This window comes from Vitis vinifera, chromosome 1, assembly GCF_030704535.1.
Source record: "Vitis vinifera cultivar Pinot Noir 40024 chromosome 1, ASM3070453v1".
Lineage (NCBI taxonomy): Eukaryota > Viridiplantae > Streptophyta > Magnoliopsida > Vitales > Vitaceae > Vitis > Vitis vinifera.
The window spans coordinates 26229596-26248752 of record NC_081805.1 but is presented as its reverse complement, the minus strand read 5'-3'; the positions used below and the strand labels follow the sequence as shown (position 1 = coordinate 26248752).

The following is a 19157-nucleotide window of genomic DNA, read 5'->3' as shown; positions in this document are numbered from 1 at the left end:
TCGGATGGGAGAGGAGGACGATTCAACTTCCCCGGGCAGACATGTCTGGATCCTTTGGTAACGCCTATCCAAAGTGCACGCTTGACTTATCCGCGATCCCCACACTTAGCTCCTGGGGTTTGAACCACCAAACCTCCAAGCTTTCCTTGCTTTCCGCCTAGGCTCTCATGGGTGCAAGGCCTACCCATGAGGCCTATTTCTCCGGGTCTGAATCAAGTGGCTAAGGGGCTGACACCTTCTATCCAAAATTTCCCGGCTTCACTTCATGGCAACCTTGCTATATATATCTTCTCCTCTATTTGTTTCTTTGATTGGGAACTTATTGTTTTAAATTGAATTTTTGAACCTTTGTTCAACTAAACATTCCTGGCTTTGAAAAATTCATCTTAGATCCTTTCTAGGTATAAAATCCATATTTAAACATACTTTTGCTGTCATTTTCCTTCCGGCATGCATTTTCACTATTTTATTTGATTTTCAACCGATTTTCTTGATTTTTCTCAATTTTCTCAAGCATGAACAAACTCCATAATTCCAAGTCATGGAATTTATGGAATCAACTCGTGCGAAATTAATTAGGGTTTTGGTGGGGGCCCGACATTCATGATACCTTCTTCAATATTGTTTGCTTGATATGTTGATTTTTTATTCTGCTTGATGATATACATGAATTTGTTTCGTATTTATTGTTGAGATGTTCTTGATTCCCATAGAGGAGTACTAGCTTGCTATCCAGGAACGCTCTCTTCTCATCTATTTTTTAGAACTCTATGGACTTGTATGCCATTGATGACCATATCCATATTTGACGTGATTCTTGGATGTCTTGATATATGCCTGATTTGCTTGAATAAAACAAATGTTGTGTGCTACATTTCTACACTAAGTTTTTATTTTATGATAGCACTTGAAGAGCCGTTCAGGTACGCACCCTAACTGTCCTTTATTGCAATTTGATTGTGTTTGGCATGCCACTCTTTAAAATCACCTAGCCTACTTAGGTATCCATAATTAACTGATTAATGGTCATACTTCCCTTAACTTTGTTAGTAGAGACCTCTTTAGGGCTTAGAGGGGTGCTACCTCCTAGAGGTACCTTCCCAATAAGTAATCTGATCCCCGGACCTAGACTCAGGTTTTTCAAAGACACGCTTTTCCAAAAATTGTGGAGTCATTTTTTTTAGGGTTTTATTTCTTGTTTTATTTTCCCTTTAAAATAAAAATAAAATAAGTGGCGACTCCGACTTTTCCAAAAATTATTTTTCATAAATAAAAAGTGAGTCTCGCCGACCGAGTGGGGGCGCACGTGAAAAATGCAGGTCCACAATGAGGTTTGAAGCATATGAGCAATTCTGAGCATATGAGCAATTCTGATCACTAAAGTCTGATAAACATAGTCTAGCAATTTTGGAGTTTTTTTGTCTATTATTGTAGGAAAGAAATCTATTTTAACTAATGTTGAATATTTGAGATCCATCTGACCAGTAGATGATAAGGCAGTATCCATCTGTTCTGCCTTTGGTGAGGTAAAGTCCACTTGATCTGAATTTGAACTTTCTTGCTGAGCCCATCCCTGAGTCATAGTATAATCTGAAACTCTGCCATCAAACCTTTATCAATTTTTCTACTACTTTATTCCTCTCGTTTGTGTCACTTCTCCTTCCAGTGTAGCTGGTTGAGCTGCTTTCACTTTCTTTCCCTTTTCAACCCACTTTTTCAACACTTGACTCGATCTGAGCTTATCTTTGTTATCCTCTGGCTCAAAGGAAACTGAAGTTTGCTTCATATTCTTCTCTCTCTTTCTCCATTCAAAAGCGAAATTCCTTTTTAGATCTTCAGAATTGGAGGCCATCTGGGCATCTCTCAAATTTTTCTCCAAGTGTGCTCAATTCTTCTGAGATTCATCAAGAAGTTTTTGACTATCTTCCAACCCCTTGCTTAGCATGGCAACCTCCTTCACCGCAGCTTTAAGTTTAGCTTCAGTTTCATCCGACTGGTTGGTCTTTTCTACAAGTTTACTTTGCAATTCCAGCATAATATCGTTGCTAATTTCAGGATTCATATCCGGTTCAACTGATCTATTCACAAGGTAAGACATTCAGTGGCTCAAGTGTATTTTCAGCAGTGAAACTGTTTGTTAGCGTCACACCTGATTCTTCTACCATCTTATATTTTCCATCTTTATCACTGACTTGCAATTCTTCAAGATGGGGTTCTGGCATTGAAGAATCCAACTGAGGATTTAGCGTGCCAGAGGAATCAGCCATGTTCTCATCCAAGCCTTCCTGGGATTTACTTGTTTGCTTAGGGAAAATCCCTAATTTTGCATCTAAAGAATTAGCGGCACAAGAGACCTCATCCATAGGTTCAGTGGTAGATATGTTAAGGGATTGTATGACGAATGCATTTCTTTACTCAAATAATCAAGCAAATTGTCCCACATAAATAGAAGTTGCCACAAGTTCAGTAGTGTCATTCTTGTTAACACAACTTTCTTCAGCAGTTGGTGGGGTTTGGGGATATCCTGAATCCACATTGTATGGAATTGGTGCAGGAGGTGGTCTATAAATGTCAAAAGGTGATGTTCCCAGATTTGTATCAATTAAGAGTTTTGTAAGGAGCGTGGAGGTTGTTCCATGATGAGATGATTAGAATTCATGTTCTTTTGATGCTTTTGGGCAATAATGGCATGCTGGTGTGTCATTCCATTCAGTTCCCTTAAAAGAACAGCAGTAGCACCCTCCCATTTCCTCGCAATAATCTCTGTCGTGCATCATAAACTATCAGCATTGGGTGTATTGTTGGAGACCGTCTGAATAGTTATTCCCTCTTCTTAGAATTTCAAAGACGGCTTGAACATTTGTGGGACTCAAAACTGATTGCGAACTTGTTGCTATTGACAAAACATTAGTCCACTTGCTTAGATTCCGCTTGAATGTAGGATATATTCAGCAACTTATGCTATATGTGGATATAGAGGAATGAGTAATCTTCCACTAGCTGAAGACTGCCCCATACCAAAAGATTCAATACTGCGACATGCCATGGAGTTTTGCAGGAGCATTGGCAAGGTTTGGGGAATAGAAGAAATCAAGGCTACGCCTACAGATAAAAGGGCGGTGGTTTCGCAGATATTTGTACATAAGTGTCGGGACTCTTATGGGAATCTCACTCTTAAAAGATCATCCAAATGTATTCTATTAGAAGGGACAGTACAGACTCCTGCACATCAGTTGATAATGTTGAACTGTTACCAAGGAGATTTATGAAGAAATCAAATGATCCTCCAACACAGTAGGCATAATTCGAACATAGATTTTGGGAGCATCAAGCAACTTAGAACGGAAGCATGTCTCCACATCCCTTAATGCAATACCAGACATGGAGGATGGTTGCAAACCCCAGATTTTCACAATAATCTTTACATTATCCTTCCCACTGTCCATGTCATCTGCAGTAAAAGTATCAAGAGCCTTTTTCACCTCCATGAAAAGCAATATCCAGACCAGAACTTATCCCACCGACAATCATATATGTGTCTTCATTCAAAACATTTGTTTTCAACTTCTTTCTATCATTTCTTTTATGCACAATAAAATTTTCGGAACTTCTTTTCCTTTTCAAACCCAACTCTTGAATTGTGGATTGACTACTTAGTGAAGAAAAGTAGTGTCAATAGAATTTGAGGATCAGAGAGCAACATTCGAACTCCATTCTCAATTTCTTACTTCAAAGGTGCCAGTCTATGCATCATTTGATTGTTGGAACAAGAAGTATGGTTAATAGCACTTATGAAAGAGTCCAAGAACTTCAGTTCCTCCAAGAGAAACCTTAAAGTTCCATGCTTCACAAAAAAACATTAGGGTGAAGTAAACCCCTTATTGACAACCAATCAAATTAATGACAAGACATATGACATTCCAGGTTTCTCCTGCCAACGCTTCCATAATATTGTATCGAATTTGCTCATAGTTTTTCCGTTACTCCATTTCCCTTCCGAGATTCCTCTCCATGTAGTCCAACTTCACTTGGACAAAATACCTGAAATAAGAAGCCATGTACGTCATACCAATACGCATTTCAGCACAAGTGCCTTTGCTTGCGGCAAACTATATTTTATACAGAGAATCCCAGTCCTCAACAAGGGAGTCCAGAATAGGAGAATGAACTTTCACTAACTTGTTAAATCGATGTAGGGACCTGAAAAGAAAGAAAAAGTGGAGTTTTATTACGAAATTGCTACTTTTCTTCTTCTAGTGATCACGAAGGTTTACGCGGGTCAGCCGTCACTACACTCAACGATCTCTCTGTATTTCTCTCTTTTTCTCTAAAACCGCGGAAGTATTTTCTTTTCTCTATCCCTCTCACTCACATTTATCATTGCAATCCGGAAAACCAAATTTCTTCTCATTGGTATTTCTTCAAACAACTCTCGTGCTGCTCAATTTGCCCTCAATGTATATACCCTGAACTGGTGGAATTCCGAGAAGCCATATCTCTGATCTCCATATGAATCCACAAATTTACATGACTGCCACCAACCTTAACAAGTGCATAGACGACTGACAAGCCACTTGGACATGACTATCTGGAAGAATCTCCTCTGGGTCTTGTATTGTGACAGCAGTTTTTACAATAGAACAGAACCATTAACAGGAAAAGAATGGCAACTATCATGGGCTTTCTCTTATATGAACCCACAATATGGCATGTCTAGCCAGAATTTTGAAGGGGTTGATCTCTTTGCTGAATCTCGTGATTGCATGCCCAAGCTTTGGAGTCACCCCCATATGAAGAGTTGATGGCCATAGGACGGGTAGGAAGAAAAACAAAAACAAGTATGGTAAAAAATAAAGAGAAGCCAAGGGGAACAAACATGCGAGATCAAAATAAGATAAAGTCACATCTCATGATTTTTCAATGGGCTCAGGCTAATGGGGGAGATTACAAACAGATTAGGGACAAAAATAAATAAGCAACCAATATCAACAAAACAATTTGTGGCCCTTTTCGTTCACACAAAATCAACAATACAACCAACATTCAAAAATAAACACGCTGAAAAATCGAACATGGGTAAAAATTCCAAGAGTAACGAAAAGCATACCTGGATAGCCTTGGTTGCAATTGCTCTTTTTCTCTTTCCTCTGTTCTTCACTCCCCAAAAATCCTCAGAATCCTCTTTTGCGTGCCCCCTCTCCTTTATTCTTTTCATTTTCTCACATATCTATATCATCCCTCAAGACCTAAATTTGTTTTCAAAAAAGAAAATTCTCCTATTTCCTTTTTTCTTCTCTTCATTTCCTTTTTTTAAAATCTTTCCATTCAAAAGCGATCTTCCCCATTTCGAATTCCCCTCTAAAACCTTCCGATGAGGGTCTCACCTTCCTTAAACTCCAATGATAAGTTTCCTTGCAAAAACATGAAATTTTTTTAAAGTAAATAATTGAATGAATGACTAAACAAGTAAACAAAATAAATAAATAAATAAATAAAATAAAATAAAAGTCTTAGTAGGCCTAGTGTGTCTAAACGGGCCTAAGGTGAGACTAAGTGGGCCAAGGTGGACCTAATGGGCCAAGAGTGCCTAAATGGACCTAATGAGCCAAGAGTGCCTAAATGGACCTAGGGTGCCTAAATGGGCCTAAGTGCCTAAGTGGGCCTAGTGGGCCTAGGGTGCCTAAGTGGACCTAAGTAGACTACCCTAAAAGCTATCTTAAAAAAGAATGAAAAGTCTAAGTCTAAAATAGGGTTGCCAAAGGTCGCAATAAGAGATCAGATAATCCCTCAACTAAAATCTCCAAGGTGACTCAAAAAAAGGTAAATCATACGGGTAGTAATGGGCCACCAAGGAGTTACTATGGGGCACTGAAAATGAATTTAAAGACATGTGCTAAAGGGACAAAATTGAGGGTTTACAGTTTCCTATTTTTGTGTTTTGGGTAGATTGTTTTCTATTTCTGTGTTTTAGGTTTTGTGTATATATATTCATTCTTAATCACTGAAAAAGTCAAGTCATTGTTTCTCAATAATCCTCTCTCTACTTTAACAATAATATATTTTAAAAACTTTTTTATAATATTTTTTTTAGGTTTTAAAAATATAAAAAATTCAAGTATAATATGTTTTCTATTCTAATTCTAAAATAATTTATAATTATTCATTTTGATGGTTTAGGAAATAGATTATATTTAATAAAAGGTCATAAATATTATTTTATTGAGGAATTTTTTATGTTAAATAAAATGTATTTAATTATTCAAAAATTAAAAAGCTCATTTTTTTTTTTCAAATATTTTCATTTTGTTACATCTTATCTGATTTTTTGAAAGAAAAATTAAGTGTCTTGTATCTTATGTTTTACCACTATTTTCTGATTTAAAAAGAAAAAGTAAAATAAAATATTTTAAAGATATGAAAGTGTAAATCTAATTAAACTTTGATGTGTTTATTTTTTCTATTTAAAGTAGAAATATATTTGTATTTTTTTTTTAAAATCATCAATAGAAATTGATGCAAAATATCTAAAAATAAAACTTATTTTTTAAAAATAAAATTTTATTAAAATATCTAAAATGTATCAACATTTCCAAAGAAAAGGCCAAATTGGGCCTTTATATGACTCAATATCACAACAAATTAATGAAAACAAACAGGGCCAAAGTCTACCACTGAATTGGGCCCCATTCAGGCCTGAGTGGGCTGGCTTGATCTCGGCCAACATTGGGCCAAATCTGAACCACAAGATATGTATCAATTCCTTGCAGCACATATTACACCGGAGAGATCACGACCGTGGATTTCTTTTGAATCGTACGTCTAAGAATGAATCTAACGAAAGTCCCCAAATTACTATAACAGCCCTGACCATGTAACGTTATTGAAATTCATTGGACTTTAATTACCCCTACAGAATAGGCGGTCTCAGGTGATAAAAATCTCAATCCTTAAACCGCAGAGGTAATATGGACAAGGCATTGGCCAGCCTCACGGGTGACACGTGTTAACACAGACAACCCACATGTCATGCAAAACCCACGCGTCAGATAGAGAAAGAAACACGTGACAATGGATTGTGAAGTAGGCACGGTTACGATTTTAATGTGTTCGTTCCCAAGATCTCCACCATGAGCTCTTCCTCCTCTTCCTCCTTTCAACTCGGAAGCTTTTGAGCCATTTCTCATCCTGTAAGATTTCTGATTGTTTCTCTTTCTTTTTCTTTTTTAAAATATTTTTTCCGAATTTTGCATGGTTAAAGCTTCAATAATCTTGAGTTAGCGTTTTGATTCTTGTGGGTAGGTGGGTAGCCCCTACAGTGTTTTTTTTTTTTTTTTTTTTTTTGGTGATATTTATGTGAATACTTTGAAATAGATTTAAAATAAATGAAAAAAATGGAAATGGCTGAAAAGGGGAAGATGATTGGGTAGTCATTGGGTTTGAGATGTGGGTCATAGCAAAGGGAATTAATTAGAATTAATTGAAAAATCTGATATTGTTTTCATATTGGTTTGTTGTTTATATTTGATCTGCTAATTGATGTTTATGAATTTTTATTGTGTTTGATTTGTTCGTTATGTATTTTGTAGAATTGAATTTTATGTTTGTATAAAAGCGTTTGGGGTGAATTCAAAATTTCGAAACTATTATTCCAATGGAAATGGTTTCTTTGAAATTTTAGACCCAAACAGACCGTAACTTTTTTACTTTTTTTTTTTTTTTTTTGCCTTTCCAAAATAATATATATACCATTAATTAATGTAGGTTAAGGAATAGCTTTAAATGTAACACTGTGATTCGATGACTTTACAAATGGCTTTAAATGTAGTTGCTTTTCAGGTTTCTGCAACTCCGCAAACATATAAATCACTGAAAGTGCTTCTTGCAAAGCAAACAAGCGTCAAGAAGGAGAAATAAGGAAGAAAAAACAGACATAAGAGATGTCAGGTGTATCCCTTGCCGTGGCTCCTCGGACGGAGCCTGACAAAACCACGACCACCCCAAACACGAAGCCCCAACAGCAGCCAGGCCGCCACAACCACCACCACCAGCAGTCTGTGGTGGGAGGCGTGATGGGATCACTGCGCGTGATCGAACTCCAGCTAGTAGCCTTCATCATGGTTTTCTCCGCCAGCGGTCTCGTCCCTCTACTCGACCTTATATTCCCAGCATTCGCCTCCGCTTATCTTCTAGCCCTCTCCCGCTTCGCCTTCCCAGCCCATGGCAGCACCACCTCCACCGGCTCACGGGAAATTTTCCAAGGAAGTAGGCTTTTCCGGCTCTACGTGATTGTGGGAACCGCCATCGGCCTGTTCTTGCCCCTGGCATACGTGCTGGGCGGTTTCGCCAGGGGCGATGAGCATGCAGTTCGGTCAGCAACGCCTCATCTCTTCCTCCTCTCATTCCAGATACTAACCGAGAACATAATAAGCGGGCTGTCCTTGTTTTCGCCTCCGGTAAGGGCACTGGTCCCGTTGCTCTATACCGTTAGAAGGATCTTTGTAATCGTAGACTGGATAGTGGACGTGTGGCTTAACAAGACGCTGCCTGCCAATGCACCCTTCAAGGTACTGGTTTTTCTAAAAGAAAGTGTTCATTTTTAATATCACTTCCAAACGAGGCTCTAAATATTATGGTGGTGTCGATAGGATGTTGCATGGTTCTGGTTCGGAAAGACGTTGGCGGTGGCGAATTTAGCATACTTCTCCATCAACCTGTTTGTATTCTTGATTCCCCGGTTTCTTCCAAGGGCCTTCGAGAGGTATTTCAGGGAGAGGGACGAGACTCGAGCAAAGATTGAGGAGGACAAGCGCTCTGCAGCAGCAAACAAGTCCCAACCCACAGATAAGAAAGCCGATTGATTGGCCTTTCCGTTTCTTCACCATTGCTGGTATGATTCGGAATGTATGATCTCCTCCTCCTCCTCCAAGTTAACATTACTCCTTTTTGCTGTGCTTTTCTCAGTAGTCCACTGAATTTATCGTCATTTGTGTATTATCCTTTCTTCACATGTAATGAATGTGGGCACATTACCACAATCGTTCGCCATGCTTGTTTTCAAATTTGGAAATTGTAATAAAATGATGTGAAGATCTTGTGCAAACTATTGTCTGAAAATAGGCATTGAGAACTTACTAATTTTGTTTCAATAATAAAATCTTCTAGTTATAAATTTTTTTAATGTATTAATTTAATAATTTCGTAAATTATTTAAGATAATAATTTTTTAGAACTTCTAATCATTAATTAAGTTCATTGAAAAATAGAAAAAAAATTATTATTTAATTTTTTACTATTTGTATTTTGCTAGATTTATTTATTTTGTTAATTATAGTATATTTGAAACCTTTTTATTTTTACAATAAATTAACAAACAAAAATTTTGTTTAAAAATCATATTTTTCATAAAGATGGTATACTTATAGAGCAGAAGTTTTCAAAAAAATTGGCTATGAAAATTTGTCTATATATTTTTAAAATATTTTTTTGAATCACTATTAAAATATTTTAAAAAAATAAAAATATCTTAAATCTGTTTTAAAAAAATTATAAAAAAAAAATTACAAAATATTTATTTTTATAAATTTATAGAAAAATCTCCATTTTTTTAAGAAGATTTTAATTTTTTATGATTAATTTTAATTTTAGAATTTTTTTCAGAGACACAAAAACTAAACCCTTGCCCATGACGAGCATGTCACTTTCTTGGGAATAATAGCAGTGTAACCACAGTTCTAAATAGGTGCATTCAACACAGCAGCCTCCTCTGCAACCTTCAAATAGAATCTCTCTCCCTCTCTCTCTCTCTCTCTCTCTCTCTCTCTCTCTCTCCCTCTCCCTCTCTCTCTCTCTCCCTCTCCCTCTCTCTCTCTCTCTCTCTCTCTCTCCCTCTCCCTCTCTCTCTCTCTCCCTCTCCCTCCCTCTCCCTCTCTCTCTCCCTCTACCTCCCTCTCTCCCTCTCCCTCTCTCCCCCCTTTTCTCCCACGCCTGCCACAGTCCTTTCAAACTTTTTCCTTCTTTCACTCTCTTTTTTCCCTACAACTGTAAAAAAAAATCAGTAGCTAGGTTCTGTCCAAATACTTTTGAATATTTTATTTAATGTGGTTGTATGTGAAAAGGTCAACAACCCAAGTTCAAGAAAGTATAGACTAATAAAATATAGTGATGGGACACTAAATGATTGATGGAGCCCTAATATTTGACTCTAACCCTTCATTATGCTCTATGGATTGCTTCTTTTGCTTCCTAAAAACATGAAAGTTGTTTCCCACCTTCTTTCCCACCAATTTAATATCCAAAAAGATAGATGGAATGTGCCTTTTTCCATTCCCAGGCTTCTCATATTTATCATTTTTTTATTTTTTTTATTTTTATATGAATTTTTAATTAGGATTTTATTTGGGTGGAGGAGAGATTTTATATTCCCAAAAATTATTTTTGAAAAAGCTTCCAATGACACCCTGGATGCTGTTTGTCTTTAAGAGATAGTACAACACTTGTCTTTTGGGAAGTGGTTGGAAAAGAAAAGAAAAAAAAAATTGAACTTTTGGCATTCAAAATTTACTAAAATATTTTTTTTTCATTTTTTTTATTGTAATTATTGTATATTTATAATAGTTTGGAGCAAGTGAGGATTAACTTATAAATAAGAAGAGAGTAAGGGGTTGAAAATATTATTTTAAAAATTAAGTCTTTGTCATCAACTCCCAAGTCATGAACCACGCCACAGCCATTTTTACAACTCTAAAATTTTGGTACAGTTTCCGAGTACTTTATGGTCGGCTGTCCTTATCCCTTTACCAAAAAGACTAATTTGCCCCTGGATATAGGGTATTATCACAAAGATTTGTGGGGTTTCAGGGGTCTGTCCTATCAAAGCAAAATGAAATAAGTTGGGGGACCAATTGCAATAATCGGTTCACGTTATATATCTCTAAGATCATAGTCATCATCACCTCTGGTCTCTGTCTTAACCCCACGTGCCTCTCCCGCGCGTGCCAAAACGAGCTACTTCATGATTTGAAGGAAAATTTCGTTGTGTGGATTTCTTTTTATGTTAATTAAAAAATGTTATTAAATATTTAAAATATATATATATATACGATTAATATAATCACAAAATATATTATTGTAATAAATTTTTTTGAATAAAATATGAAAAATTAAATTTTTTGATACAATATCCTTTTGTTACTTAAAATTTCTTAATTACACCATCTTTTAAATTTTAAAAAAATAATTTCTCAATTGATTATGATTACTTAAATAAAAATATACTATTTTAAATAGGAAAAATAGAAAATTAATACTCATGCTCATTTATATCCAATCAACGATAATTCATCCAAATTGGTAAAAAAAAAAAAATTAACAAATATTTATAAAAATATTTTCTCCTTATTATTATACAACAATTAAAAATTATATTTTATATTTTCAAAAATAGTAAAAGTCATAAAAAGGAAATCTTCTTTTTAGGATGGTTATTTTGGTATTATTTTCTTGTTTGGTCTTGACATGGGTCCTTGTGGTTTGTTTGGGTGTTTTCTTGAGATGTGATTGGTATATTCATTGCTTTGGCAAAGAAGTAGTTGGGGAGAGAGAGAGAGTTTCTTGGGGCATAGGAATAAGATATCTTGATTAGACATGAAATATAATGTTTGGGTTGGTAGGCGTTTTGAATATTGTAGTTTTAAGACATTGCTTAATTATGAAGCCAGATGGAAATGGACTTTGACTAGATTAGTTTTTAAGTCAAACCCGTCACCTTGGAGGAGTATGGAGAAAATAGAGTAATATTCAAGACATATAAATAAAAGTGTTTGACAAATTTCACAACAATTACCTAATGGACAAATATAATACCATGTTTTCAAAATTCAAATTCGAGAGAGTTTCTTAAATATTAAGTATAGTTGATATAAATTAATTCATATTTTATAATTTTTATGAATGAAATGCATAGTCTCGTGTTTTCCTAGGACAAATTAGTTGTCTTAATTTGTCGTTATATTCCTTTTTTAGGGCTATGTGAATAAAATTATATTTAAATATCAAATAAAGCAAAGATTCAACATAATAAAAATATAACATGTTAATGTTGACGTTAATCCTCACATAATTATCTTACAATTTCCCATCGAACTTTTAATGAAAAAGTTAGATATTTTAATATGGATTGAAATTTACATTGATTTAGAAAAAGTTACGAACTAAATTAACTATAAATGATTTTAGATATTACATATCAAATAAAAAAAAAAGTTTATAACATCGTATAAGTATAAATTCCTCTTATTTATGTAAATACATTTTAAAGTCGTGATGACTTACTTAGATCAAAGCAAATAATATCTATATAACTTCAGTGTGGTGGTGATTTGTTTGACCTCATAATCAAATTGCATATAAATGATTATCACATATAAAAAAAAAAAAATCAATAACATCATCATTGCCTTGCTACTAATTTTTGTGATAAAGGGCATAATTTATAATTCCTTCTAACCATTTAAAATGGTCCTATAAATGATAAATATTGATAAAATTTTCTCATAAAGCTTTCAAATTTAGTATATTTTTTCTTTCTAGTAAATTAAACAAAAAAAAAACATATTTACAAAATTTTCTAGAAGACTTTATAGCAAATTTTCTAGAAAAAATGTTTTAGATTTAGGGTAAATGTGAAAATATATTTAAGATATATTTGTCAAATTTAAGGTTACGTTTGGATATATTTGTTTGTTTTTTACAAAATATAAGAATTATTATATAAAAAGGTAAATATATTTTAAACTTGCTTCAAATCGATAAAGGGCAAATTTTTATTTTTATTTTTATTTTTACTTTATTTTTTATTTCTCTGTCGTTTCGTACCTCTCGTGAGCACCAGCATTTGGACACGCGCCTAAGATGAGGGGTGGGAGTGGCTGTGTCATAACCTGAAAAATAAGCTAGTGTGACTTCCCCTCTCTGCCGTGTTTATCAAGAAAATAAAAACCCTACCTTCCTTCGCTTCCTCCTTATTTCCCCGTCTCTCCTCACATCCACATACTCTCCTTCTTCATCTCTCTTCCCTTCTACCTGCGACTATGAAGATTAAACACAAGGGGAAAGTATACCCCTCTCCGTCGTCATCTTCTTCATCCACTCCACAAACCTTTATTTCTTCTCCAGATGCTCTCTCTGTTCTCAAGCTTCTTCCAGCTGCTATTCTAGTTCTAGCTTCGGTTCTTTCTGCTGAGGATAGGGAAGTTTTGGCTTATATGATTACCAGGTCCATCAAGACCACCACCACCACCAACCCATGTTCCTTTTCTCAAGATTCCAAGAAAAAGTCCAAGAAACAACCACCCGCCGCTGCAGGCGGCGGGGGCGGGGGCGGTGGCGGTTCTGCTCATAAACCGCCGGTGTTCGACTGTGGCTGCTTTGAGTGCTACACCTGTTACTGGTTCAGGTGGGACTCGTCTCCCAACAGAGAGCTCATCCACCAGGCCATTGAAGCGTTTGAAGACCATCTGAGCTCCGGCGAGAAACCAAAGAGAATCGGCGGCAGAGGGAAGAAGAAAGAGCGTGTTGGCCGTCGTATCGCCGATAAGCCGGATGATATATCTTGCCAGCTCGAAATGCCGGTAGCGGAGGAAGAAGCTCCTGAAGTGCCGAATACCGATGACGCCAGCGTTGCACCCGCCCCGACGGCGCGTGATGGGTGCGAGGAGGCAAAGGCGGAGGATAATAACGGAGACGTCCCTGGGGAAGAGTCGGCGGCGGAGACCTCGGAGATTGTACGGGACACGGCGGCGAGCAACCACAAGGGCTTGGCAAGGAAGGTGTTGCCGGACGTGTTGGGGTTATTGAATTCGCGCTTATGGGGCCTTTGGAGTCCGAATGTGTAATGTAAAATTTTTAAAATTTTTCCAGTCCCAAAAAAAAGAATATATATTTTGGTGGTTGGTTATATTCTCTACTCCATTATTGGGATTTGGCCCCTCCACATAAAAAAGGCTTCATTTACTGCATCTCTCTTTCTCCGGCCATCCTCACCGGAAAGTGTCTTCCGGTGATTTGGGGTTCCGGCTTTTGATTTGGAAAAATATTTTTGTTCAATTATTTTTTAAATTTTCTTAGAGGCTAAGTTTTGTAATTAGGTGAAGTAGAAGCTGACGTGGACCAGCCAAATGTGACCTCTTTCTTAGTAGTTAGTGGCGACCATATTATAAAACTTGAATATATGATGTGTTGCTTTTAATTATTCATTTCTCCCTTTTTTAGGTTTGTCAATGATGCGATTTTCTGTGCCCTTGAAACTTTTGATTCCTTTTGTGGACAACCCTCCCGAGTACTATTTTTTTAGGACCACTAAAATTTGGGCATGTTGCCCTATCAAAGATGTGGGTCGGAGTCCTAGAAATGAAGGAATGGTGGTGGGTGGTGAATGCCCGAAACCGTCCATGTTTAACCCAAATGAGTATGATCCTAAACATGGGTATTTTTGTCTTTTAAAAAAATTGGTGGCCCTTAGTTAGGGTTTTTCTTTTCCCTATTTGTTTTAGGTTGTGTATGGTGATGAATGGGAATGGTTGGAGGCTTTGTCCACTAGGAAGTGCCCTTTATGTTGGGTTTCACCAATGGGCCATGGTTTCTACAGTTGGGTGATGAAAGCAGTGGAGCTTTGTACTTGAATGCACTTTTTAGGGTTCTGATTTACCTTCACTGTCATATGGTCATTGTCATGTAAAATTTGTGAAAATTACAGTTTACTAATTTTCTCCTTCTTGTTGGGTGGATGATGATAAATTTGAGCTAAAAAAGGTGGGTTGTTTGAAGTAAAAATGAAAATTAACGAGTGTATAAGGCAATGGACATTTCTTATATCCCGTTTGGCAGTTATTCTAGAAAACGTTTTAATTTTTCTAATACTTGAACATTTTTATCATTTTAGAAATACTAGAAACGTATTTTTAGTTCTCTCAAACACACTCTTAATCATGCATTGAGATGATTGGTTGGTTTTATTTCTATTAGGAAAACCTCATTGAAATATATTCTATATTAATCATGCTCAACACTCTTAAGCATCCTTGCCTCCTCAAAAAGAACATTCTTATTTTTAGAGGAATAAACATCTGGGGTTAAGAGTGGTATTTTTGCATCTCAACAATCTCATCTTTCAATATGATATTTTTGTAACCCAAATTCCCAATCTTGATTCAACATTGCCAAACAATCCCTTCCCCTAACATTGATATGTTCTTGTAAATCGAATTCATGACCTTTAATTTTGAAATCAATTATTGATTGATAATCAAAATCAATTTTGATATTTAATAAAGATAAGTCAAACCTTTTATGATCTTCGATATTATTATCATCATCGTTAGGTGATTCATCTCCTTTAAATAAAATAAAAATGATCATGGTGGATTCCTCAAATTTCATTGATGGGTGATGACTGGTGAGGCATTTGGTGAAGGGTTTTTAACTTTTTTTAACTGAGAAAATGCAGAAGATTGGAACAAAGGAGAGAGTTGGCCTAGTTGGCCACAAGCCTTATCTGGTACATTTTGGGGGGTCACTATCATTGAAGAGAAGAAGACGCAAAGAATTGAATGTATATGATGGATAATAGAGGAGTGGCATTGTCTCCTTCCATTTTGTCTGCTATTGCTACTGACAAAAACTTGGAGCCCATCCCTTCTGAATCACCTATAATCTGAACCCAGTCTTGTTCAATCCGAAGCAGGCTTCCAATTTTTAATTTTAAAAATAAACTTTTATACAAAATATGTACTCCAATTTGGCTCATGAAGGTAACATTTTTGGAAATTTTCATAATAATTGAGAGGTGCAGCATGAGCCACGTCCCCACATTTGGTGATGATGAGAATTGGTGAACCCAAGGGACCAAGGGACCATGGGACCCATGGACTTCACCCGCGACACTGATGCTCGGAAGATCACATGCTAGGATCATATGGGTAAAAACTAAAGAGAGTAATTTCCACGAATGAATTGTTCATGCCACTTAGGATTTTGGTGCACCCTATTTCTGGCCCATGGGCTTTTCAGATGTTTGGTGCAAAGGCCCAATCCAGTCTTGTTTGGAACTCTTCCGGGCTTGGAAGAGGGACAAATGTAGATCCAATCAAATCTGAAATAAAGAAATAAATAAATAAAATGAATCATATTTTTCCTGTTTTAATTTTAATTTTATATTCATGCATATGATTTAATAGCAACATATGTTTTAAATTGTATATTATACTTGAATGATTGATTAGAACTCATTTGGGAGTGATTTTGAAAGGATTGAAAGCACTTTCTAATTTATTTTTATTTTTTTACCTTAAGAAATTTATCATTACCTTATTTATTGAAACAATTATTATCTATTGCATTTATTTTATATTTATTCCTTATAATCTAATACTTGCTTTAAAGTAGATAAGTATTTTTGTAAAATTTTAAATTATCAATGTCATTTAATCATTTTAATGAAAAAAATATTATTATTATTTTAATAATTTTAGAAACTTTTTTTATAAAGATAAAATAAAAAATATTAAAAAAAAAATACATTTAATAGGATGAAGGAGTTTGTAAAATAAAGAAGAAGAAAAAAATATACGGTACATTTAAGAAGATGAATGAGTTTGTACACTAGAAAAGATTAAAAAAAAAAATTAAGTGCATTTAAGAACATGATTGAATTTGTAAAGTGGAAAAGAGATATAAAAAATAATTAAAAAAGAGAGAGAGAGAGAGAGAGAGAGAGGGAGGAGAGAGAGAGAGAGAGAGAGAGAGAGAGAGAGAGAGAGAGAGAGAGAGAGAGAGAGTACATTTAACAATATAGAAGGGTTTATAAAGTAAAAAAAGAAAATAAAAAAATAGGGTGCATTTAGTGATATGAATTGGTTTGTAACGTAACTCATAAGAACAAATTTTGAAGTTACTATTTGTAGTTTTTCACACTTGGGGGATTTTTTTTAATTGGATTTTTGGACTAAAATAACTAAACATAAGGACACCTAATTCAATTTTTCCAAATTTAGGCCTAAAAAATAACATTACTCTTGAAGGGTGATCAAGATTAATAACTTAATTTAAATTACTAAACACATTAAATATATTTAATAAAATAATTCAATACTATAACTTAAAATTAAAAATAAATTAAATTAATAAATCAAAATAATTAAATTTTGTATATCTCAAATCTCTTTTACCCTAGTAGCATGAATCTTTTTTTTTTTCTTTTTTTCTTTTTTAATTTCTATCTCTTCACCTTATAACTTAATATAGTCAAATAGATATGTCCATTTAATAATTTTAAAAAATCATGATTATTTTAGAAACAATCATAATTCTTCCAAATAAAAATTAAATAATAAATTTTAAATAGCAATTAAAATTAAAATTATTTTAAGTCTTTAAACATTAAGCATTAAGTTTTACTATACCCTATTTGATCTTAGGAAAATATGAGGTAAAAAAAAACTATTTAAAAAATAATTTTCTCATATTTAGTTTTATTATAGAAAATATAAAATAAAATCATATATAATTTAAATTAGTTGAAAACTTACATATTTTGTCCATTGTTTAATCTTTATAGAACAATTCAAATGAGTGAAATGTGTTTGAAATATAATATAAAAATTAATTAATTGTTTATTTATTTATTTATTTATTTTTCTTTATATTCCTTTGCATCAATATAATGACTTATTCTCAGTTGTATAAATATTGTTTACTCATGACTTTAAAATACACCTATGAAACTTTTTTCCTTTAATAAGCAAGCACGATGTCCTTGTTGTGTCCCACAATATTGCAAGGTCAAACAAACTCCTACGTTGGAACTAGGATCAACTTTTATATCATTTATAATAATTCACTCCCAAATTTATTATTTGTATTCATCATTTTTTTTTAAGAATTTAAATGTTTAAACTCTCTAAAATTGATCAAGCAATGTTTTTCTAAAATATGCATTGACAAACATTTGTAACAATTCACTCTCAATCATGTAATATCGTTCGCTCCATCAATTGAGCTACTTAACCCTTATAGTAAGTAATTTTATAATTAATTATTTTTTTTCCAAGTATCAAAATGCTTGAATGTTTTAAAGTTAATCAAATAAATATTTTTTTTAAATATTTATTCAACTCTATAAGGGGTGTCTTTCTATTTGATCTCACAATCCTATGATGAAAAACAATAAAGACATCGTATCTGTATATAAATGATTGTGATATCTCACATTAAATTGAGAAAAAATTATTCAACACTATGAATTTTCTTTAAGGATATACTCGTTTTACAATCATGAAAGCTCGTTGAATTATAACTAACAATATTTACACAATTAAAAATGAGTTAGTACAACTAACTTCAATTTCAATAATCTAAGTCCAATCAATGATACAAAGAGTGGAAATTGATGCAAAAGTATATGGTAAAGAAGGACATCAAGAGAAAGTAGGGAGTCATTTGTGGGCCAGATCTCAAGAATAACGCACCAATCCATTTCCTCCATCTAAGGCAAACACTACAAACATGTGCTAACCTTGTCTATATATTCGACACGATAGGGAGGTCCATCCCTTATATTTGCTAGTCTACTCAAGGTGTAACCATACTTTTCCCTGAAACTTTTCTGAATCCAAACATAGTCTATGTCTATTTATGCGAGTCAAAGCCGCCATCATCGGGATATGGGTAGACTACTTACCAAAAAAGAGTGGTCAAAAACCGGCCACGTCACGTGGGTAGGCAAAAGTTTACCGACCATGAAAATTGGCTGATGGGAGGGCCATAGATCTTTTGGTCTACAGGGAGCCTCAGCCGTCAGATCAACAATTGTGAAAATGAGAAGGGAACATGAAGCGAGAGAGAGAGAGGGATGGATGTAGGGTAGACGTCCCGTCGGCCGGTGAAGAAGCCATAGAGAAAATGCTAAGAAGACAAAGGGGAAGAGGCCAGAGAGAGAGTTCCAATGGCTTGTTAGTCGTTGCCCTCTCTCTATCTCTCTTATCTCTCTTATCTCTGCTTTTATTGTTTAATAGGCTCAGTGCACTTCACTTTCCCTATTACATTCTACTCATGTCACCAATGGCTGCTCCTCACTAAATCAACCATTCACATCACTTCCTTCT

General features: G+C 34.7%; 2 protein-coding genes and 1 long non-coding RNA gene across 4 annotated transcripts; 2 read left to right on the top strand and 1 right to left on the bottom strand.

The window, feature by feature from the left end:
- Nucleotides 1–3577: 3577 nt before the first annotated feature.
- LOC100853551 (uncharacterized) lies at nucleotides 3578–5406 on the bottom strand. Its single transcript, XR_786837.3, has 2 exons — nucleotides 5108–5406; nucleotides 3578–4041 (listed from the first exon to the last, which is right to left on the bottom strand). It is a non-coding gene; the product is annotated as an uncharacterized LOC100853551 (long non-coding RNA).
- Nucleotides 5407–7065: 1659 nt separating this feature from the next.
- On the top strand, nucleotides 7066–9100 carry LOC100248988 (uncharacterized). Of its 2 annotated transcripts, none has more exons than XM_002273733.4 (3): nucleotides 7066–7187; nucleotides 7837–8564; nucleotides 8646–9100. In XM_002273733.4, exons 2-3 carry the CDS (start codon nucleotides 7938–7940, stop codon nucleotides 8856–8858), a joined length of 840 nt encoding a protein of 279 aa, XP_002273769.1. In that variant the 5' UTR covers nucleotides 7066–7187; nucleotides 7837–7937; the 3' UTR covers nucleotides 8859–9100. The 2 variants fall into 2 exon arrangements, with proteins under 2 accessions (XP_002273769.1, XP_010656202.1); XM_010657900.3 differs by having other exon boundaries at nucleotides 7104–7187; nucleotides 7826–8564.
- Nucleotides 9101–12957: 3857 nt separating this feature from the next.
- Nucleotides 12958–14248, top strand: LOC100254092 (uncharacterized). The gene has a single exon (XM_002273698.4). It carries the CDS (start codon nucleotides 13089–13091, stop codon nucleotides 13890–13892), a length of 804 nt encoding a protein of 267 aa, XP_002273734.1. The 5' UTR covers nucleotides 12958–13088; the 3' UTR covers nucleotides 13893–14248.
- Nucleotides 14249–19157: the final 4909 nt, after the last annotated feature.

Excerpts from the sequence above, each read along its gene's own strand:
- LOC100248988 (XM_002273733.4), top strand. The coding sequence starts at position 7,938 with ATGTCAGGTGTATCCCTTGCCGTGGCTCCTCGGACGGAGCCTGACAAA. Across the intron at positions 8,565-8,645 it reads CTGCCAATGCACCCTTCAAG|GATGTTGCATGGTTCTGGTT; the intron begins GTACTGGTTTTT and ends TGGTGTCGATAG.
- LOC100254092 (XM_002273698.4), top strand. The coding sequence starts at position 13,089 with ATGAAGATTAAACACAAGGGGAAAGTATACCCCTCTCCGTCGTCATCT.